At 30.0% G+C, this 25,875-nt stretch overlaps 1 protein-coding gene across 3 annotated transcripts; it reads right to left on the reverse strand.

The window, feature by feature from the left end:
- Positions 1–12,218: 12,218 nt before the first annotated feature.
- On the reverse strand, positions 12,219–16,603 carry LOC108343621 (serine/threonine-protein kinase AFC2). Of its 3 annotated transcripts, XM_017581981.2 has the most exons (11): positions 16,286–16,603; positions 15,488–15,680; positions 14,771–14,951; positions 14,619–14,667; positions 14,415–14,529; positions 14,135–14,226; positions 13,737–13,887; positions 13,578–13,642; positions 13,392–13,489; positions 13,194–13,296; positions 12,219–13,001 (listed from the first exon to the last, which is right to left on the reverse strand). In XM_017581981.2, exons 1-11 carry the CDS (start codon positions 16,382–16,384, stop codon positions 12,855–12,857), a joined length of 1,293 nt encoding a protein of 430 aa, XP_017437470.1. In that variant the 5' UTR covers positions 16,385–16,603; the 3' UTR covers positions 12,219–12,854. The 3 variants fall into 3 exon arrangements, with proteins under 3 accessions (XP_017437470.1, XP_017437471.1, XP_052726632.1); XM_017581982.2 differs by lacking the exon at positions 15,488–15,680; XM_052870672.1 differs by lacking the exons at positions 14,415–14,529; positions 14,619–14,667; positions 15,488–15,680; positions 16,286–16,603 and having other exon boundaries at positions 14,771–14,940.
- Between the last annotated feature and the right edge of the window lie 9,272 nt (positions 16,604–25,875).

The raw sequence follows: 25,875 nt of genomic DNA on the forward strand, positions 1-25,875 counted from the left end.
TACATTCCAAATTTTTAAATTAGGTTTTTATTTTAAATTATACAAAACAAAATTTATTATCATTTCCAAAAGAAACTCTAATAATGTATTTCCATTTTGTAAGATTCAAGAAAACAAGAGACTTTGAATTTTTGTTTGAAAATTAGTGTTTTTGAATATATATTTTGTTAGAACATAATTGTTACGTTATTGTTTTGTTTTTATATTTTTGTCCGAGAGTAAAAGGGTCTTTTACTTTTAATTAATTGATGTAGAAATCAATCAAGGGGTGATTGGTGTTTAGAAACTTTAAATCAAAGAGAGAAAACAAAGGAAGAAAAATTATTAGCATTTTGGGAGAAAAAAAGGGGGAACAAAGTGAAACTCTTAATGTGAAGGAATATTGATGGTGTTTTTGGATTGTAGATAAAGTCTTATGATCGGTCAAGTTATGGAAAAGCTTATCTTTCTTTGTTTATGGTTGTATATTATATGTGTTATTGATTATCTTGATTGGTAAACCTCGTTTTGATACATGTATATATGATTACGATTATTGTTGGATGAGAGTATGTGTATGAATGGGCATAGGTTTTATGTAATATTTGTGATAATTTTTTCCTATGAATGTATTATGTATATTTTGTTGGGTTATCCCAACAAAGGGTTTGATGAGAACAAAGTTATGATGCTTTGGAGTTTTCATGCAAATATATCTTGTAAGTGTTGGATTATTGGGTTCCCTTCCTATGTGGAGAATAGGCTAAATAATAAGGATCATTGTGTCTCACTTTATTTTAGTGGAGATAGGTCAGATTATTAAGGCACATTAGAGTCATTTCAATAGAAGGAAAAGCTAAGTGAGACATAAAGGAAGAAAAGAAGTCATTCCTGCATAACATGAAACTTACATTGGTGTTTCGTCGTTGTGAAGTCATTCACCGTTGGATCGGGCTTATTTTTATACAGTGGGTTCCAGACATATGGTTTTTCATTCTATCTGTTCAGATCGTCCATCAGAGGTTTAGTTTGGGAGAAAACAGCCTCGCATTAGCAGTTTTGTTTTGGAGAATTTCATAAAACCTACATTGGTGTTTTCGTTGTTATGAAGTCTTCCACCATTGGATCAAGTTGGTATTTGGACAGTGGGTTCCAGACGCATGGTTCTTCATTATGACCGTTCGGATCATCAATCATAGGTTCAATTTTCGAGAAAACAACCTCACAACAACAACTTTATTTTGGAGAATTTCATAAAATTTGCACTGGTGTTTCCACCGTATTGAAGTTTTTCACCGTTGGATCGAGTTGATTTTTAGGTAGTGGGTTCCCGACGTATGGTTCTTCATTCTAACCATTCGGATTGTCAATCGAATGTTTAGTTTGGAAGAAAACAGTCTCACATCAACAACTATGTTTTGCATAATTTTCATCTTCTTGGTTCTCATTTGACTGATTGAAAATCCTATTTGGTGTTTTTATAAGAGATTCTTTTGCATCCTATTATTGAGGGTATAACATGTCAATGATTGGATCTGAGTGATTCAAGTGATGTATTGTGTGTGTTTGAGTATGTTTAAATGGGTATGTGATGTGCTTGAACGCATGTATGATTTGTTAATTGTGTTTCCACATGATCTAGGGTTGATGTTTGTATATATGTTTGAATGCTTGAATCATGTCCAAGTTGTGTTTCGATTTGGCAATAATGGATTATCATTAGTTATATTCCATTATCTGCACGTTGATTTTGAGTGTGGTTTCGGGAATAATCGATTATTTTGTATGATAATCGATTACCCCTTCCTGTGTGATGTTTTTGGGTAAATCTCATTGAGATAATCGATTATCACAATGCATTATAGTGAAAATAGCGAATTTGATGAAGAATGGACATGAACCAAGCTTAAGGAGCTATGGAACATGATGATAATCAAAGATTGTGGTTAGTGGTTATGTTTAAGGTCAATTTGACTTGTGGTTAAGAGTTGAGCATGAATAAGTGTTGGGATGTACCTAAGTATGTGATTGATGAGCATGAGAGTGAAATATAAGTCTACTTGTTGTACATCGTAAATCCTGGTTCTATCTCCGAATGGGTGCTTCCTTTTGACTTGTGTGCATTGGAAGGAGATTATATGTATGGGAGGCTACAGATGTCCTGTAAGAGAGGCTACAGGTGGGTTGTAGGAGCAGCTACAGTTAGTGAGGTAGGGTACAATAGTGAGATGGACTATTTCTACTATGATATTATGGTGCGGTGATGCTCATGGTGTTGTTCATGACTAGGATAGTCATGATGGTGGTGTATCTATGATGATGATCATGGTACTTGAGATGTTTCTGGTTATGTTATGTTGATAATGATGTTACTATATTGGTTATAGTAAGTAGTTGGTATGAGTGCTAACAAGTGGATAAACCAAGGGTCTATGTGTGAGATGTTAGTAGTGACATTAGGGGTTAGAGATCAAGGATTGATATCGAAGTTTAAGGATTGAGAATCGAGGATCGAGTAATTCAATATGATTGAATTGATTATGTTAGAGGATTAAGAATCTTATTGTTATTACTACTATGTATGAGATGTCTGATTATGGTTGATATAATCAGAATGTATGTATCTTGTTGTGTGTTTGATTATGGTGGTATAACTAGAAGATATATATCTTATCGTGTGTTTGATTATGGTTTATATAATCAGTATGTATGTATCTTGCTGTTATGATTGTTTTATCGGTAGTTTACTCCATACATGTTTGTGTTTGTGTATTTGTGAATGAAATTATCGACAATGATCGTATAATGTGTTATACGTGAACAGATAATGTTAGAAATATTCCAGATGCGTGATGAGGGATGGCAAAAAAATTCGTGCCCACAAATTTCTACGGATAAAATCTGCGACGGATAATTGGTATCTACGGATATTTACTACGAGCGGGTTGCAGGTAGCGGGTATTTTAATACATACTTATAAATAGGTCGAAGGCGGGTATTATATTATTCGTACATGTAGATATCCGCTACGCGCAAAAAATAAAAATAAAAAATTAATTTATATTTTATTAAGTTAAATTTAATTAAAATTAACATTAATTTATATTTTATAAGGTTAAATTTAATTAAAATTAAATTTTAATTTATATTTAATTTAATTTATATTATATTTTATATATATTTTCTAATTTTATTTAAATTTTATTTTAATAATTTATAAAAATATATTTTTTTAAATATTTGTGGATATTCGCGAATATTCATGGGTGTCTGCAGGTTTTAAGCGGATACCCGTGTGGGTAGTGGGTCGGACAGCGGGTGTATTTTTCTTGTTGGGTCGGGTTACGGGTAGGCACTATTCGTGCCCGACCCGACTCGTTGTCATCCCTAGACGTGATTGACTTGAGAGAGGATGAGGAATAACCTTGAAATTCATGTAAAGTTATTTTGTTTTACAAGTTAAAACAATATAATTAGAGTATTTCCTTTGTTATTTTATTACTTAAAATAATGTAATTGAATAAGGTTTTATTTAAGTACATCTTCGCATTATGATAAATTTTGAATTTTAATAACATGTGACATCTCAAAAATCAGGATGTTACACGTTTACTCATATCGATAAGGATATTATTGTAAAAAAAATAATACAAACACAAAACATGTCAACAAAGAATATAAGTTAAACTAATTTACAATACAATAAACTCAAATAAGTCATATTATTATCACACTTAGAAAAATATACATTTCACAATTAGGGTAAAATTAGACTCAATTATCTAAATACATGCATTGATATCGAATTCACTAGAGAAATGCACTTTTGTTGACATATATGGCTCTACAAAGTCTTTGTCATTAGGTTTCATCGTACTACTCATAATGTTAATTCCCTTCACGTGTTAGGTCATTATCCCATCAGGGACTTTCTTCTACTCTCACCATACAACACATTTTACTTTATATGAGTATGAGTGCTTATTGCAGTGTTAGATATCTCATTACTTAAATCCATACATAAATGCATACACTAAAAAAACATATATCAAAAGGATTTTCTCCATGAAGTTTCCTACATTCTCATCAGTTCATACCTCATCCTCATGCATACATTACACTTCATATCACACATTCTCAAGAATATTTATATTGCACAAACTTAACAATATGAATACAATTTGTTTAGGATTTTAAGAATGAAAATGTAGTTTCCACAAAACTCATGAAATTATGTTTTTAAATTCAAATTAAAGATAATTAAATCAGGAACACAATGAAAAAATAAAAATAAACATAATTGGGTAACAGTAGAAAAGTTATATACCAAACAAGCAATATAGGTCAAAGTTGTTAACAACCTAAACTATTGAAATATTACGTGAAAAAATGTTTTAAATACATACCTCCAATCAAAGACCCGGACACTCAAAGTAAAAGAAAATATATTTAGAACCGATTATCAAACTTCCAGCTTTATCTAACTATTAATGAAGTGAGAGTCATAATTTTTTTTAAAATGAATCCAATTAGAAAATGAGGTGTTGCTTAAGCGAGAATTTACTCGATTTTTTGTCGTTTGGACAATAATTTCACAAAAAAGCTGGATTAGGTTATATTATTATTCTCGCTTGAATGACAATGATTTTACTTGAATAAGAATTTAGTTATTTTACGAAGAATTTGACAAAAACATACAAAAACTAAATATCATATATCAATGTCAACTTAGATTTAATTATACAAAACTGAATTAAACTCTAAAATCAACAAAATATGGACAACATCACCCCAATTAAAAAAAATCCATGTTTTCCTTAATACAATATTTCATAATGTAAACCAATATTGTTTAGCAAAAGCATTAAAAATCACAAACCAAACTCATAGCATGCATTTTAACTCATTTATCATAGTTTACATATAAAATCAATCCATCGGTACATGTTAATTCTAAATTCACAATCTCTATGATAAATTAGCACCAAACTGAAAACGAAAATTAAGTTAAAATTAGCTTTTCTTTCCTTAATAAGTTTGATTCTACCTAAAACTCGAAGTAAGAAGGGTGGCTTGTGTAGTATTGGAAGAAGATTGGAAGAGAATGAGTTCTCCCCCTTTCTATGCTGCTAAGTGAAATTGGAAGAGTGTAAAAGAGAAAATGTGTGAAAGAACGGAGGTGTCGGTAATGAATAATTGAATCAACATGAGTGGAGGTGGAGTGAAAGAATTGAAAGACATTATGTTGATACGTGCATTATTATATGAATTTGTTAACATACGTAATCCAATACTAAATGACATGGTGAGAAAAATTAAACACTTCCATCATATTAGTATTATTTTATATATTTCCTTTATAATTCTCCCATCATGGTAAATACGTGGTCCTAAAGTCTCCATGACAACGATACATTATTAAATAAAATAATTAAAAAATGTTCCACTTAGAAATTTCCATTTATACTCTTGGCTTTTATTTTATTCTCTTTTGTTATTATAGTGAAAACAATTTATGCATCATTTTCCATATACAACTATTGTAACATTTATAAATGTTTTTCTTATAAAATATTCAACCCTTTTATATAATATAAGTTTATAATGAAAATAAACGGAAGTTATTCATTAAAATATAATTTTATTCAATTATTCTCTAAAAATTAAATTTATTTTATATTACACATTTAAATATAGAATTTAGATATGTTTATTAATTAATATGAAAATAGAGGGTGTCAGTAAATTTATTGCTTAAAGTTATAAGGTTAAAAAAGAAAAAAAAAAGGCTCACTTAAAATTTTAGGGTGAGCTCATCTGAATCATTTAAAAATAACACTGTTAAATTGTAAAGATTAATAAAGAGTATACTTTTGGAATCTCTTATTCAAAATCATGTTTATATTTTACCTTTGTATTTTAAAAACATGACACCGTGGTGTTATAATTAACTCTATGTTGTATATCATTAAGTTTTTATTTGAAAATATCTAACTTAAAATTTTATTTTTTATACAAAAAATTTATTACCAGATTAGTTCAATGATTAAATCAACCCTTTAATTTTTTTTTGTTTCAATCGTAACTTAAAAACAAATAAATTATCTTGAAAAATGTGAATGTGACAAAAATTTTTAAAGCTTTTATATGATAAGTTTTTAGAATTCATATAGAAAACAAATTTTCTATAATAATAACTTGCATAGATAGTTTCGAGTTTTTATGATATATATATATATATATATATAACTAAATTATTTTTTCAGTTGGTACATTTTAGCAAAATATATCAAATTTAGTAGACAAAAATATCATTATATATTATGCATTCAAAGTTTTAAGGTTAAGGATATTTAAATAATTTTCATTTTTAAAACTAAAAAAAAAAAACAAGAAATCCTCAAACTCTTACTCACTCATAAATCATTATGTGGAAAGGGGATTCTAGAAGGGGTAAGTCATTATCCAAAAAATAGATTTCTAAAATCAGCTCTTAAAAAAAATTCTAAAAACACATCAAAAATTGAAACTCCTGCACATCGTACTAAAAACACAAATAAATTAGTGAAGAGAGTTATGAAAGAGAAAATTATTATTGTTGACTCTGTCCCCTTATTCAGAAAAGAAACCACTATTGGTTCCCTTTCAAATGTTTCCAAGAAGAAGAGCAATGATATACCAACTAATTAAAAATCAACCAGAATTTAGTATTAGTAAATTAGTTATAATGAACCGGTTAGTTCTTAGTAGAACATTACTTTTCAAAGTAAATCACATCATGTAAGTTTATTTTAAACAATTCACATCTTTAACTTGTTTGGTTAATATAAACATGATGTTGTCATTCTGATTTATCATTTGTCGTAGAAGTGAAATTAAGAAAAACAAAACACACTCAATTTCAAATTGGAATTTAAACTTAATAAATTTGTTATCATGCTCATAGTTTAACTGCTACTCCTTTCATTTATATGATTTTATCAAAATTTGTATTAAGAAACTAAAGGCTTTGCAACTATTATGGATTGATGCTAACGTCTTTTCGTGAGGTTTCTTGTTTTTTTTTTTAGTTTTGAAATTATTGAAATTATTGTAAACTTAAGTGTTTTAAACATTTAATAACAATTAGAAAGAAAAATATATAACACAACCCTCTAATAAAAAATCAACATCAACATCAACATTATCAATTATTTTGTTATCAGAGTGGAAAACAAATGAACGAACAGAGTAAGAACAATAAATTGCGGTGTCGCGGGTTGCTGTGTGTGGGTGAGAGACAGGATGAAAATGAGAGAAAAACAAATTGGATAAGTGACGAAAGTGGATTAAGGTTAGGTAAGTGTTTCTAACTTTTTTCAGTTATGCCTACTGTTGGGATGACAAAGAGAAGGTTTGAGTGAGAGAGATAAAAGAGAAATGATTGAGAGGAATGAGAGATAAGAGAGAGCTGAGAAAGGAATGAGAGGAATGAGTGATGAGAGAAAGGTGAATAAGAGTTTCTTGTTTTTTTAGGTTTGAGAATGAAAACGATTGAAATACCCACCTTAAAACTTAGAATCCATACTATATAAAAGTATTTTTATCTACTAAAATTCGATACACTTCACTAAAATGTACCAATTTTCATATGTTAACAAATTCATATATATATAAAAAGAGATTAAAATGAGTTAATGTATATCTTTAAGATATTTTTTCGTTAAAAATGAGATATAATAATATTAAATAGGTTAAAAATCTACTTATTAAAACATAACTTTATTTGAAAATAAATTAAAATTTTTGGTTATCTTACCGAAAGTAATTCATCAGTTTTTAAATTATTATTATAATATATTAAGAATATACTCTTTGTGCAAATTTTTAAATTTTTAATTAATTAATATCTATAATGAAATGAATTAAAAATATTATTACATATTAAATTGTTCTATTAAAATATAGTAATTAAAATAATTTATAAGTATTATTTATTTAAATTACATATTTATATTATTTAAATAATATAATAAAATATTTAAAACTATTTTTATTTAATTTTTGTAATTTGAAAAAAAACGAGAAAAAAAGTACAATGTACTCTGAATTAAAAATGTCAACCTGCCAAATTATATAACTCACTTTATGATTCCTAATATATTTTAATGGTCATAAAAAATTCCATATTGTAATAATAAATTTAAATAAATAATTTAATAAAAAATAGAAAATAACTTTATGAGGAGAATGATTGAGTGAAAGTGTTTAGGACTCATGATTTTTCAGAACCATCCTCTCGAGATTATGTGATGATTTTTATTTTTGTCAAAATTTTGTTCTGTTAGTGATTCTTACTTCAGTTAAATTTTTAATTTTGTTTGCTAAAGTTAGTTTCACCTCAAATATAAATGTTTTTATTTAAAAAAAGTGATTTAAAAAATTGCCGCAAAAATTATGACATAGTGTTCTCTTTAAAAGAAATAACACGTGATAAACATTTTTTTTTCAATTTCAAATCTCCAACAGACTAGAAATATTATTTTTTCCAAATTATTGACTTGTTTAAGTTTTTCAAACATCTAATATTTTTAAAATTTTTCATTAGATTTGTTTATTCTTCTCATCTAATATTTTTTTATATATAGTTTTAGCATATTGTATTTGAAATATTTTTGCTTCCTTTAGGTTTTGTTCACTTGAATAGATTTGGGGAGAGTGATTGAGGGGATTTGGATGTAAATTTTTTATTATTTATTTGAGTGAATTTGGAGATAAATAAAAGTGAATTTGGAAGTAAATTTTTTTAATTTGTCACGTCAATCAAATCTTACACTAATTCTCACAAACTTTACTCCAAATTCACTCTCACTTACTTCCAAATCCACTCAAATAAACAAAAAAAAAAATTTACTTTCAAATCATCTCAAATCTCCTCAATCACTCTTCTCCAAATTCATTCAAGTCAACAAAACCTTAAAGTTCTACATTTCACATCAACTCTACATTTTTTTTTTTCAATTCTAACCACAAGAAAACAATCTCACTAAACTTTTAACCTCAAGTAAATATTCCTCAAACCAAAAATCTTAATTTTAATACTTTATAATAAATAAATGTTAGTCATACCATCAGTACTATAATTAGATTATAAATAACTATTAGTTTCATAAATAAATAAATAAAAATATTTGACTAAAATAAAATTAGTCATACAATCAGTACTATAATTATATTATAAAACTTATTATACGAATAAAAATATTTTCTTATTTTAATTAAACTTAAAATTTAAATTAATACTTGTAATTTTGTAATATATTCCGAATTAAGACATTAAAAAAGTTTAAGAAATGATGATGTGACTCTAAATTTAGGACACATCTTATGTGAGAAATTTTCATAACAAGTAGAATAAAAAATCATAAAAATTGTGGTATGTAAGCCTGACTAAAATTTGATTGACAAAGAATATTCTTAAAAACATTTATATAAAACTATTTTTTGAAAATAAGAAAGTAACACGATATATTTATCAAAAGTTGATTATTTGTCACGTTAAATAATGCGACTAATAAATACTTTTATAATGTAATAAAGTTTCAACTCGTTAAACTTAAATTCTAAGGAAATTATTTAAAAAATTTTAGTAGTGTCCTTTCTAAAATGGGCGGCATTCCAAAAAAAAAATTATCTCTTCTTTTCTTACTAACTCAACTTTTTCTCTTTTCTCACTAACTCAACTTTTTTAACATTTACACTCACTGAAACTCTACACTCCTCTTTAAGGTTAACCTCGGTATTAGTCCCAAAACTCTTATCAGACTTTTCTTCCAACTTCTTAGTTATTTGTCCGATTTGCATCTCCATATTTCTAATGGATGCTTTAGTGCTGTTATGATTGGAGATGGTTACCTGCATAAATTGGTGAAAAGTTTCTTTCAACTTTGTATGTTTTTCAGTGAGTGTAGACATCTATTGTCATAATGATGGTTGTTGCTGTGGCCTATTAAATTGTCCTGATTGTCCCTGACCTTGACCCATGCTTGGGTGAAGTTTCCACCCTTGGTTGAAATTACCTTGACGGTATGGAAATTGATTATTCATGAAATTTACATCTTCTAGGGCCTCCACTGGAAAAGCACATTGACCATTGATATGGTCACCACCACATAGTTCACACATCTATTGTTGAACTTGAGCAACAATTTTTAATTCCTTCGGCAATTGAGCAAGTGTAATTGTTAGATTCTCCAACTGTTGAGTTATAATCTTATTATGAGCGAGCAAGGCATCATTTGATTGCAATTGTAGAATCCCTTTCTGTTGAATAGGAGCTCCTCTTTCACTATGCATTTCATTGTCATTAGTAGTCATGTTCTCTATCAATTCTATTGCTTCCTCTCAAGTCTTACATTTAATATTGCCTCCATCTGAGGCATCTAACATCAACTTGATTTGTAAACTAAGACCTCCAAGAAAAAATAGAACTACTGCTGCTTCATCAAAACCATGCATGAGAGTCTTTCTCAATAAACTTTTGTACCTGTCCCATGCTTGACCTAATGTCTCCTCCATGCCTTGTCTGAAAGAAGAGATCTCTTGCTTCCCTTTGTTGACTTTAGATTGTGGGAAGTACTTATTCAAAAACTTTGCAACCACAACTTCCCATTCTGTAAAAGAATTTAACCATAACTTAGCATTGCCTCCCAATGAGAAAGGAAACAAGCTAAGCTTGATTGCTTCATCTGGCACTCCATTTATCTTCACGGTATTACATATTTTATTGAAGGTGGTGAGATGTTCATATGGGCTTTCATGTGATAGCTCATTAAACTGATTACTTTTCACCAACTGTATCAACGCCGGTTGCAGACAGACTCTTGCAGATTACACCACTATGGTTGGCCCTCAACATTTTAACAGTATAGCAAGGCCGAGGGTCAATGCTGCAAACATGGAGGTAAAACCGACGTTGATACAGTTGGTGAAAAGTAATCAGTTTAATGGGCTATCACATGAAAGCCCATATGAACATCTCACCACTTTCAATGAAATTTGTAACACTGTGAAGATAAATGGAGTGCCAGATGAAGCAATCAAGTTTAGCTTGTTTCCTTTCTCATTGGGAGACAATGCTAAGTTATGATTAAATTCTTTTCCAAAAGGTAGTTTTACAGAAGGGGAAGCTGTGGTTACAAAGTTTTTGAATAAGTACTTCCCACAATCTAAAGTCAACAAAGGGAAGCAAGAGATCTCTTCTTTCAAACAAGGCATGGAGGAGACATTAGGTCAAACATGGGACAGGTACAAAAATTTATTGAGAAAAACTTCCATGCATGGTTTTGATGAAACAACAGTAGTTCTACTTTTTCTTGGAGGTCTTGGTTCACAAACCAAGTTGATGTTAGATGTCTCAGGAGGCAATATTAAATGTAAAACTCTAGAGGAAGCAATAGGATTGATAGAGAACATGGCTGCTAATGACAATGAAATGCATAGTCAAAGAGGAGCTCCTATTCAACAGAAAAGGGATTCTACAATTGCAATCAAATGATGCCTTTCTCGCTCAAAATAAGATTATAACTCAACAGTTGGAGAATCTAACAATGACACTTGCTCAATTGCCGAAGGAATTAAAAATTGTTGCTCAAGTTCAACAACAGATGTGTGAACTATGTGGTGGTGACCATATCAATGGTCAATGTGCTTTTCCAGCGAAGGCCCTAGAAGATGTAAATTTCATGAACAATCAATTTCCATACCACCAAGGTAATTTCAACCAAAAGTGGAAACCTCACCCAAACATGGGTCAAGATTTGGGTCAAGGTCAGGGACAATCTGGGCAATCAGGACAATTTAATAAGCCACATCAACAACCATCATTATGGCAACAGATGTCTACACTCCCTGAAAAACATACAAAGTTGAAAGAAACTTTTCACCAATTTATACAGATAACCATCTCCAGTCATAACAGCACTCAAACATCTATTAAAAATATGGGGATGCAAATAAGACAAATAACTAAAAAGTTGGAAGAAAAACCTGATAAGAGTTTTGGAACTAATACTGAGGTTAAGAGGAATGTAGATGTTAAAAAAGTTGAGTTAGTGAGAAAAGAAGAAAAAGTATAGTAAGAAAAGAGGAGAGAGAATTTATACACATAATTACTTCAAAATGGTATCCTCTGTTAATTTATTCTTGTATACTTAGCTTTTAAGCAGATATATAAGAAAAAAATGGCCAACAAAATAATGTCTCGGTCAATACCTATTATATTATTTTTTTCAAAGAAATATTCTAATACAGAAGCTACATTATGTTTAATAGCAACACACTATACTTTACATTTCTAGACACGTACAGAAGATTTCCTCATAATTGAACTTTTATTTTTAATCAAATCATTCAGCTAACAATACTATTACACCTTTCATTTTTTATTTTGATTTTCTTATTACTAATAAACGATATCTACAACTCAGTTTACGATAATTAACTCAGTCTTCTCCTGCAATTGCAATTAAAGCTTACTCCCTTTATAATTTAGACTCGAAAATCACACCTTGCTTTCTGTGTTTCAAAGTCAGCCAAACTTCACAACCAGGGTGACGCGGGAAAAGAATAGTCATATAATTGCCCTCGTATGGAAACTTCAATTCGCGCATAGAGATCCGGATGCAATGAGTCATGCCCATAATTTACCCCCATAATTGCATATTTTTCTTCTGTACATTGAATTCAGATTGATTCGAAATTCCCTAAATAAGGACTTTTCAGTGCCTTGGAGTGAGGAAGGCTGCAGAAAAACAGCCGTCACACAGATAAGTGTTCCTTTGTACACAAGTACATATCCTTGATAAGGTCAATGATGCAGTGTCTTAGAAAGTGAATTATCTCCTAAAGTGGTCTCTCATAAAGAAGGAATGTCTAAGAGCTTCTCTGGCTGTAAGCCTTTCAGAAGGGTCGAACCTAAGTAACCCCTGCAAGAGATGTATGACATCGCCAGCTGAATGGTCCACATGGTGCATTATAAGGTTCTGCATGTATTTGCGGAGAAAAATTGCTAATTATAGTTAATACACAATTCAAATTGCTAATTGTAGTTAATATACATAATTCAGATTGCTAATTGTAGTTAATGTAAATAATTCAAATTGCTAATTATAGTTAATATAAATAATTCCAACTGCTTTATACAGTTAAATTAAAAAGTGAAAAATTAAACAAACCTGTAGCCTTGGAAGCTTCATTACAGCTTTGATACTATCCCTTGAAGTCGCACCATCAGGCCAATGTAATCTACCTCTCCTAACATACTTCTCAGCATGTCGGCTAATCATGTGCAAAAAAAAAAACAATATAGAAACTCAATAATCAAAATTTAAGTATTAACCCCAATTGAAAGTTTCACATGGTAAGTCACTTACTCGACTCTCTTCAACATGTGCAGTGGTAATGGACCAAGAACCCTTTCCATCATTGCAAGATGTTCTAAATTTTCATGAGTCTGAAATAAAGCTTCTCCCTGTGATAGAAAGTCGCATTTTATAAAATAGAAATCGTAAGATGGATAAGTGCAACAAGTGTAAAAGGTTTGAAAGAGACAAACATACCGTACATAACTCAACCAATATACAACCCACACTCCAAATATCACACGGATAGCTCCAGCCAAGTCCTAAATCAATCAATTGCAAGAATTAACTATTTAGCAGACAGAATTGTCAAAGGAGAACATGCAAACACGCCGTTTAGGAAAGTATATATTATACCAAGGATAACTTCAGGAGCTCTATAATGACGAGTTGATACAATGTAATTCTGATCTTCTCTCTCAAAAGTGGTGCTGCCGAAATCAATAAGCTTTATAGCACTTGATTTGGGAACCCTTTTGAAATAGGAACCAGGAGATCTGGTTGTGCTCTGTTAAAAAAACAACGAATGTCAATGATCTGTCAACCAATCTAAACAAGAAAAACTTTCATTTTATGTTCTCAAGATCCACAACACATTCCAGATTGAAATTAAAGACTCGATCTTGCATAAATAAAAAACTTCCAGGTACACACTCATGCATGAAATGCACCCTAATAGTGCAAACAGTTCCAGAAACAAAAGGTGCACGAAGTCTAAAACAAAAAAGAACGATGTGTATGGAAACGAAAAATACCTTGTAGTCAGGAACTTTGACATACTCTGGTGACACTAGTAGTATGTTTTCCGGCTTGAGGTCAGTATGAATCATCCGCAAGTCATGCATGACTGCAGATTCATAAAATAATTCTATTAGAAAGTTCCCCAGGCGACACAAACAACACATCCACGAGTACACTAAATCTACAATGTGTATTGCCATTACCAGTTAAAGATATAACATAATAGTATATACAAAGTAAAAGATGTGGAAGAAATAGCTTAAAAGGAAGCTAGTTCAAGTAAATACTACACACATGCTATACATTCCAATAGTTGTCTGCCAATCTCACGGACAAGATCAATGGGAAAGGAGCGATAATTGTTTTTCCGAAGAAAATCGTATAAGCTTGGTCCAAGTTTCTCAAACACCTGTTAAAACCATTTAAATTCACCATTGTCTTAACCCCCAAAGTATTTGTAAATTTGGGAAATTATTCCATCACAAATTAAATACTTACAATACAGATATGATTACGATAGTCAAACCAGTTCCGTATTTGCACACAACTGCAAGGAATAAACGCATTTAACCAGCGCAATGGATTCAAGGACTTTTTATTATAGTTTGCTTGTACAAGCATAGAAAATAGATTAGATTAAATCTACTTACCGATTGCCTCCTTTGTCATGTTTACCAAGCTGTTCCAACACCTGAATTTCTATCATGGCTGCTTCTCTATACTTCTTTATCCCTCGAATAATTTTTATTGCAACCATGTCTTTCCTTTCTCTGTCCCAACATTCTAATACTTTCCCAAAAGTTCCTTCACCCATTTTGCTGTGGATCCTATCTGCAAACATAAGAAGTGTCAACAGTGGAAGCGTTAGGACACAAAATAGTTTTTTTCCAAAATATTTATGACAAAATGTTCCTTCGTCAGTTTGAACATATAATTCCAAATTGTTTTCCCACTTTGGTGCACCAACATATAAAAATCTTACAGTAACTTGATTAGCTAAGGTATTAGATATAAAATAAATTAAGTCCACATTTAAAAGTTAAAGATGTGAGGATGCTTGATATATAAGAATAGCAACTTCTTCAAGCAAATTATTACAGCTACAAAATACGTAAACTATTATTTGACCTAGATATATATATGAATGTAAATTTGTTAATGATAAAAATGTTGCAGGAACTTGATTAGTTAAGGTATTAGATAAAAAAAATTAACTCCACATTTAAAAGTTAAAGATGTGAAGATGCATATATATTATAATGCTAAGCTATTCAAGCAAATTATTACAACAACAAAACACGTAAACTATTATTTGCCCATGACATATATGAATGTAAATTTCTTAATGATGGTAAAAGTGTAATTACAGCGAGAAGTTAAATTTTCTCCAAGCGCAAACATGTAATGTCCATCTTTGTCATCGTCTCGCCAAGAGGGAGAACCATTTTGAGCAACTGCCTTAACAAATAGAGAACTAGTGCTATGTTCTGAGGGACCACTTGAAGGAGCATAGCTGGAAATAGTCTCAACATCTTGTCCACAAAACAATCCTACCTGAGCCTACACACAGTCACCCATTCATGTACCACTTAATAGTTAAAAAAACAAAACTTCATCCCGCTGTTATCAACTCAACCAATGCTCTCACAACCACTTCAGAATATTACAAAAAAATACAATCAGTTTAGTGTCAAAACAAAATAAGACAAGCACCTCATTTTCTAAATTCCATTTACATTTGGTTTCAAGGATCGGAACTTGCATAAAGGATTCCCTATTTATAAATAATAACTGCAAAAAGTTTATTAAATTATAAAGAAAATGAACGATCCGATTATACAAATAAAAAAATGAAAATTGATGACAAATTCTAGTTGCATACGTAGATACGAACAATGTTTCACGTCAACAAAATTCACAGAGCAAGAACAAATGCAAAAAAAATAAACACCCACGTCAACTTTTTAACCGGCACACGGTTTCGTTACGTTAATTAAAGGGGGTAAAACAGAATAAATCCTCACAGAAATCCTGAGACAAAAGAAAACGTTACCGACCCACATACCTAATCTATAGATATTCAACCAGATCTACAGGAAACAAAATGGAAGCACGATAACAAGAAAAAGAATGATCAGATCTCAGATTTAGGAAGAAGAAAGTACCTTAGAAGCCTCAGGAATGTCCCAGCCCAACCGTGCTCTCTTTCTCGGGCGTCGATCCATGTGAGTGTGAGGAAATTCGAAAACCCGTTCCATCTCCATGATTCAGATGACTATGAAAACTTCAAAAGAATGGGGAAATTAAGGAGGTGATGGAAAAATATATTGTTTTCGTGAAGATACAGAGCCTTATCTTCAGGAACCCTAATCTTGATGTTAGCCTAAAATTAGCGTCGACGGAGGAGGTTGGGATGAAATCTCAACTTCCACGTATCTACGCATTGAGCGACTTGGTTAAAGGGGGATTCTGTTGCCAGCTTTACACTATAGTTAAATAGGAACAGCCTTTTAACCATGGTTTACTATGGATGGGTGGATTCTCTTTTCCAATTATTTATCACTATTCCAAAACTTTATCTTAAAATAGCTGAAAAATTTAAATAATATAAATAATTGTTTCTATTGATAACTTCACTCTAATATATCATACAATTAGGAATTGTTCCACACACGAATTGTTTATGTTCAATTTCTTGATTAATATAATAAGTCAAAAATAGAATAAATAACTGAAATTAGATTTTTTTTGTTAAATTAATATTTTCCCCCCTTTATATTTATTGTATATATAATACAAATTATATAATTATTCATATTAATAATAAAATTTATAATAAAAAATATTGTTAAATATATTTTTAATGTTTAAAGTTGAAGTGAAATTGAAAATGGTTAATATTTAAAACATTGATATATTTTGATCTTAAAAAAATAAATGAATATAATTTTTTTAACCTAAATGAATTAACTTCTTTTATCTCTTAAACATTTTAACTTAAACCTCAATCCAAAACACTTCTTAACATCAGTTGGTTATATAATTAGCTAAATTAGTAGATAAATTTATTAATTTAAATCATTACTAAAATAATAAAGAATAATACATAATAATAAATCTATATATTAAGTATTTAAATTCTTCTAAAATCTTTAAGTAATTTTTTTTACAAATCAAAATTTATATTAACAAAAAACTATCAAATAATAAGTCTATGTATGTATGTTGATTCATATTCATCAATTCAACGTTTTGTTATTGATTTTCAATAATATTTTTATGATCCTTTACTCATATATTAATATATTAATATATATATATATATATAATCATCACTTGTGGAAACTATATCTATAAAAATATAAGAGTAAGACAGTGAATATTTCAATATTTCTAATGATAAAAGATTTAATAACTCTAATCAATATCTAATATATTAATCATCTTTATAACATACAGAATCAATAAAACAATTGACTTTAAACATAATATTCATTATACACTCTTAAATTAATAATTCAACAATAATTACCAAATATCTATATAATACATTCATCATGACCAAATACTCATAAATCATTTATAACATGAACATTTGAATTTTTCTCTTTCAAAAGGTCAAAAGTAACCCAAAAACTCTGCACTTATCATGTTTCTCTCCTATCTCTCATGAGCTATAACTATAGGTTTGAGAAATTGAACTCACAATTACAACCACACCATGAAGAGAAAATTTTTATATCCATGATACAAAAACCTTCATTGCCATTCACCACTAGAAGTCATACTCTATGTGTCTGATATTAGTCATGCTAGGATAATCCTCTCACGAAATCTCATCTCAATACACTACTCATGATTACTTCACATCAAAGTATTACTTTCACCCTATAAGTACAACAATGCACAATATCACGTAAAAATTCATATAGTTTACTTTACCATGATATTTATAACAAAAGTTCACCATTTAAGTTTTTACAATATTTTTTTTAATTAAGACTACGAGATAAATATCTCTAATTAAAGACATTTAATTGACAATTTCAATAGTTAAATTAAATAATAATGTATATATAATCAAAAGAATGACTCTAGTTTTTAAAATCCAAAATTATAAGGTATGAGAAAGAACCAAAGAGTGTGAAATTTTTGAAAAATTGGTTAATGATGGAGAAACGGAGCGCAAAGAGATAATGACATAAAAGGTTTACCTTGATTGAAGGAAAAAAAGGCAAAAGAAGAAGAAGACACTCTGAAGTGTTTGTTGTTTTGTTTTGGAAGTTGGAAAATGAGAGAAAAGTTGGAAGAAATGGATGAATTATTGGATAAAAAAAAACTGCACCAGTTATTGGAAGAAATTGGCATAAAAAAATTGTTATTAAAAAAACATCAATTTTGATACCGGTTGTGATTACAAAAGTGACATTTTATGTATCAATTATAATTAAGTTATAATTAAAATCAGTATAAAAAAGTAATACTTTTTCAGTTCTAAAATTGGTATAAAAAATTTAATATTTTTTATATCAATTTTAGAATGGATATAGAAAATATTTTTTTAACAAGTATAAAAAAGTTTTTCTGTAATATCAAGACGTCTATAATTATCAATATTATTACAATATTGTAATTTAAATATTTTCTTAATTATTACAATCCACGTATAATTTATAATTTAATAATTCAATAAATTATTTTTAGTAATAAAAGGTTAGAATATATAAAAATAATAATGATACTACAAAATAAACTTAACAAACATTATCCTTCATCAAACATAAAAAAAATAATTACATCAAAGTACTATATATGTTCAAGTATCAAAGAAAAGATAACATTAGTTCATCATGCAATTTTACAACTACAGTTATTCTATAATCCTAAGATGTTTAATTTCCACCACTTATCTGATTACATTATTTGAAGATGGCACACCACTTTCAACATTCGGTGCCTGTAATAAATAAGAAAAATATACCATTAGTACATGAGGGCTAAAATCAATACTACAAGAAGATCAAAGGAGACAAATAAATAAAAACATATTGGTACCTAAAGGGCTAAAATCTCTGTATGATGAGTTATTATCTTTGTACCAATCAACACATTAATCACAATTAAAGACACAAAATTTCAACATGAAATAGAATGTTAATCAAACAATGTTGCTGCACAGCAGGAGACAACAATATCAAACCTAAGTTGCATACCCAATATCAGTGTCACCAATTTGTTGCGACATTGATACTCCGTTTCGTGAGCTCAAATCTAGATAATATATCTCTCAATGCGCTGTTCTTAACAAGCTACAGAAGCATGTAAAGACATTACAAAAGGAAAGAAATCTACATTACAATCATCTTAAATCCATTCACTGTACCTGATGATCCTCATACCCCAAAAGATTATTTACAATATGGCATCTTTCACACTACTTATTTACAATAATTTCTCAAATCACACATCCTTCCATTAAAAGCTAAACTCGATAACATAATAAAGTATAACTCTCCCTAGTTCAAATTACATTAACTAGTTATTGTTTGATCTATAGCAACAATAAAGCATAACACTAATTGTGTTATCAAAGGATCCATATTTTTTCTACAAAAATACTTTAAATAAGTAAATATAATTGTGATTTTAGACACAAACACACACATAAAATGTCATATTAAAATCATCAGATTTTATTCTGACAGTTTTCTAATTACCATATTATAGTGTAAAAAAGACGATAATTTTAAACAATCATCATAATATACACAATTTTTTGTAATGGCAGTTCAATTTCTATTTCCATATTTTGCAACACCTTCAAAGTATGAAACTTTTTTTATGGATTCACTGCTAACCAAGATTGCAAAATTATAATATTATAAAATTATAAAACTATAAAGTTGTAAGACTATAAATTATAAAATAACATATGCTAACAATTATGTTGTCATACAAGTTAACAAAAAATAATGATATGGACTCAATTGAAATGTATAAAATATTTTGCAACTCAATCCACTACACAAATTTAATAGAGATTTTACTAAAAATATTAAATTTATTAGAAACTTATAAACCTAATTAAGAACAAATTATTAAATTTCAATTACATTGTTCATGTACATAAGTATTACTTCTAAGGTTATTAGTGGTTTCTTTATGCATGCTTCCAGTTGTTTTACACACAATATATTCAAGCATATTTTTTTTCAAACAAGTATCTTCAAGCTTTCAGCACACTTGTTATGTGATGATTTTCTGACAGACATGAAACACGCTTAGTATTAAGAAATGTGATTTTTTTATTACAAATATATATTTTAAACCTTTAAATTAACTATTAAATATAATATTTTAATTTATTTTATTACAAATAAAATTATTTAAAACCTTATATAAAATTTGGCATATATATGATTAATGTCAATTTTCTAGTAAATAATATTGTCTTAATTTTTACATACTAAAAATATGAAAATATTCTATCATAAGAATGTAAACTGTTTTATCTAATAGAAAAATCATCTTAATAAAGAAAGGTATAGAAAAATATCAAAATTAAAAATAAATTATATATATGTGTTTGAGTGCTAATAAACAACTATCCTAGTTTTATATTTTTTGTTTGTAATAATTAATTTGCAAATGAATAAATAAATTTAAAATATTATTATTATTTTTAAAATGTTATTATTTTCTTTTTATGAATAAAACATTTTTTATAAGTTTTTTTAATTTTTCATTTTGACTAGAGATGGATAGATGTTAGAGTGACAACATATTTCAAAGACTATTTAAAAAAAAAATCCATCCTTTTGAAAATCTTATATTTTTCATATAAGATATAAGATGCTTTAATGCAAATTTTAAATATTTTTAGTATTGTTCTCAATTATAAGTGAAATCTTACATTAATAATAATAGTCATAATAAATAATCACATTAATGTTCCATAGATAAAAATGAATTTATCAACTCTCAGTGTATAACACAGAAAACATTTCATTAGTAATTATTGTTATTATTTATTTTTTGATAAATTATTGACACACAAAAATTCATCAATAAAAATAATATTATTGGTAAAATTTATCAAAAAAATTATCATCATTAATAATTATTAACAAATATATCTATTGTTAATTATCGAGTTTCCAAAGAATATATATTTGTGGTTAATTACTAAAAGAAAAAATATTTATACATGACTGAGATATTTGTATATATATATATATATCGAACTCAACCACAAAACTTCTTTAACAAGCTCATCGTGTCTAGTTGTAAGGATTGAAGGTTTTTCTTTATTTTTGTGACATTCCAATTATATAATAACCACGATCATATAATATAGGTGTCAACATCCAAATAAAGAGAACAGTTAGAGTATGACGTGTAATTAAGTGTGGAATTACAGTCATCCAAATAAAGAGACGGAATTTTAAACTTAAACAGTTTAAAGTATTGAACACTTCAAGCGTTCAAATAGGAAATTCCTAAGTAGACTGCACTGCAACATCAGTATCCTCTAGTTCTTGCTCCAAGGGAACCTCCTCGACAACATCTGCTCCCATCCAAATGGATGATCATCGCCAAAGAAACATACCCAAACATCACACAACAAAACAAGCAAGGGTGAGCTAGGTAAACAAGCAATAAACATATAGTACAATCAATTCATGTCATCATGCTTAGTTACGTATAAAAGAACAATTAAAGCATACTCATTAAACCACGACTCACACAGTCACACGACTCATCCGGATTAACTGTCGCACTATTGGTCTTCTTTGCACTTGCATAGTTCAGCTGGCCCTCCCCAACACTAGCAAGGTAAATCCCCCAACTTGTCTATGTCTAAATTCAAAGACTATAGACGAGGACCTCCCTCTACTCTCACCACTTACATTGTTCTTCTCTACTTGAGTATGAACAATGCTTTGAGTGTAGGGATAGACATACCAGTTCAAAGTTCCCTACAGTTATACAGAACAACAACAATACTCCACACATCACTTTCATCCATCTCACCCTGAGATGTCCAATTCATACTCAATTTCATCATTTAAATTTGTAGTCATATTATCACAGTAATTTAACATATCTCATGCATTCACATACTTTCCACATAAATCACATCACAGTATACATTCCAAACATTTTGCACACTTAATTCAACCCAGAACACTATTAGACCGAACACTATTTGACTGAACACTATTTGTCGAACGCTATTAGGCCGAACACTATTTGGCCGAACACTATTTGTCGAACGCTATTTGGCCGAACACTATTTGGCCGAACACTATTTGGTTGAATACTATTTGGACGGACGCTAAGATCGAGCACTTAGGCTGAACGCTAAAACACCGAACGCTATTAGATCGAATACTATTAGGTCGAACATTGTTTGGATGAACACTAAGATCAAGCACTTAGGCTTAACGCTAAAACACCGAACGCTATTATATCGAATAATATTAGGTCGAACACTGTTTGAACGAACGCTAAGATCGAGCACTTAAGCTTAACGCTAAAACACCGAACACTATTATATGAACGATCGCTACCTGAGAGCAAGCATCATCAAGACCGAACGCTACCTATGAACGATCACTATCTGAGAATAAACATCATCAAGACCGAACGCTACCTATGACGAGCACTACCTGAGAACAAACATCATCATGACCGAACGCTACCTATGAACGATCACTATCTGAGAATAAACATCATCAAGACCGAACGCTACCTATGACGAGCACTACCTGAGAACAAACATCATCATGACCGAACGCTACCTATGAACGATCACTATCTGAGAATAAACATCATCAATACCGAACGCTACCTATGACAGGCACTACCTGAGAACAAACATCATCATGACCGAACGCTACCTATGAACGATCACTATCTGAGAACAAACATCATCATGATCGAACGCTACCTATGAACGATCACTACCTGAGAATAAACATCATCAAGACCGAACGCCAACGATTTCTACCTGAGAATACATGATCAAGACTGAACGCTAACAATCACTAATACATGACCAAGACCGAACGCTAACGATCGAAACCTGAGAATACCTGATCAAGACCGAACGCTAACAATCACTAATACATGACCAAGACCGAACGCTAAAGATTGAAACCTGAGAATACCTGATCAAGACCGAACGCTAACAATCACTAATACATGACCAAGACCGAACGCTAACGATCGAAACCTGAGAATACCTGATCAAGACTGAACGCTAACAATCACTAATACATGACCAAGACCGAACACTAAAGATTGAAACCTGAGAATACCTGATCAAGACCGAACGCTAACAATCACTAATACATGACCAAGACCGAATCACTAATACATGACCAAGACCGAACGCTAACGATCGAAACCTGAGAATACTTGATCAAGACCGAACGCTAACAATCTCTAATACATGACCAAGACCGAATGCTAACGATCGAAACCTTAGAATACCTGATCAAGACCGAACGCTAACAATCACTAATACATGACCGATCGGTACTAGATCAACACTTAACCGAACGGTAACAAACTAAAACTTATCCGTACGGTATCGATTTAGTCCTAACCGAACGGTAACAACTAACGACCGACCGTTATTTTTCGTGTTCTGCTGAATTATGCAGAATCGCAACCAGACTTCCAGAGCACCATTTTTATCCCCTTTTCCCCAGATTTTTACAACAGTATAGTTCTACAATCTATAAAAACAGATCTATCTTCCCTTACCTCTTGAAGACTTCCTTTGTAAACCTTGAATCTATCTCCACGAGACTTGCAGTACCTTGGCCTCCTTGCAACTCCAGAAGCTCTCAACTTCACTTCTCTCACGGATTTTGCAGCAAAGATTTCACTCCCACAAGTGCAGAACCCAATTCCTCCTTTAAATCAATGGGCTCTTCCCTTTAAGAGAAAGAAGAACTGTGCACTCCACTGGATGGTGCTAGCTGAACGAACCTCAGTCATCCCCTTCCATCCTCAGTGTCGTGTCCACTAAGAAGATGATGATTTCCTGGTGGCTGGAACACTCAAGGTGGAATGATAATTTCTCTCTTGGTGGCTGGAGCACTCACCGTGACTTTTGCTGGACATGTAGCCCCCATCTTCTTTAAATATATATATATATATATATATATATATATATATATATATATATATATATATATATATATATATATATATATATGATCTTACAATCTTCATTTAAGAAAACTTCCTAAAAGAGAGTTTTCCAATGGAACTATCACCTCTAACTTTAAGAAACTTTTTCATTGAATAATTAAAGTAAAAGCTTTCCCATGGGATCTTGTCTAACACTATTTAAAATTATTGAAAAACTTGGAGAAAAAATAATTATATCGGGTTGACGAAGACATTGATAATGAAAATGTGGTTCATATAAGTTGACATGATTGCTAAGGATGAAAATATCACATGGCAATAATATCAACGGTGATAAAGATACGCGTATTTAAATGATATATTGGTTTCAAAAATTGATTCATTAAGCATTAAATTTGTTAAAAAAATTATTTATACTTTATTTATGAATCTAATGATATAATGAAGATATTGGATAACGAGAAATTAAACGAGTTTTATTTTTTTAATTAAGATTTTCTATACGAGATGTTAGTAATTCTTTTAATATGATTTTTAATAAATATGTTTTCGATGAGTTACTTTGATTTGACACATGTTTATCAAATATTTTGGAAATGTAACAAATTATATTATATTATTGAGATGGTCTTCTAATAAAATATATAAATACAAAATTATAATTTACTTGAAAGTTGATTCTGCGCCAAACAAAAACAATCAAATGATATAAAATAAATAAATTGGAACACACATATAGAGTTCGATAAGTTAAAAGAAAAAAAAAATAATCTAAATCACCAAAAGATGAAAACAAAAGAGGGAAACTACTTAAAAAAACATCTTTCTTATTTACTTAAACATGTGAAAACCTTAAATTATTCACATTAAAAAGGAATTAGGTAAATATTTATTATTTTAAAAGAAAATTTAATCAATCAAGAATGGTCTTCATTCTACTATTGTCTACTAACTAATAGGATTGTCAGACCTCGGAAAAACGCATCCAAAACCCCTCCTGTCAGATCATTAAAACGCACTTCAAAACCCTTTTTAGTGGAAGCCAAGTGTCGAGTTGAGAGTTAAGAATTTCAGAGAATGAAAAACAGGTGGCTGCAAGGAATTGAACGTTCGATTTTGGCTGATAGAAGCAAAATCTAAGTTTCAAAAATTTCCTCTATTCCCTGCATGCAACCATTTTCATCTCTGATTTCCGAAACTCCATTTTCTCCTCCTTCTCACTAGAAACTCTATCTTCTCTCTAAGAAAATTCACCCTTTCTCTTCTCCGATCACCATTCAGAGACCGTAGAAGTGTTCCCGGCGACCCAAGCTTCATCCTAAACCAAACAAGTTTCAAGTTTGAACGGGTAAGTGTATCTGTCTTTAGTCGGTCGTCTTCTGTTACATGTAAACCAAGTTCTGGTTGCATGCGGGTGTGTAGTCTAAGTTATTTTTGATTTCATGTGGTTTGGTTTAGTTTGAAGAGTTGTTGATCGTTGAGAGTAGAAAGATTGTAGTCAGACGAACCAAAAACCTACCCTTAGGACGTTCAATCACGTATCCAAGTAAGGGAAGCTTATCTAATTTAATTGTATGTTCGTTTGCAC

The sequence above is a fragment of the Vigna angularis genome, chromosome 1 (assembly GCF_016808095.1).
Source record: "Vigna angularis cultivar LongXiaoDou No.4 chromosome 1, ASM1680809v1, whole genome shotgun sequence".
Classification (NCBI taxonomy): domain Eukaryota; kingdom Viridiplantae; phylum Streptophyta; class Magnoliopsida; order Fabales; family Fabaceae; genus Vigna; species Vigna angularis.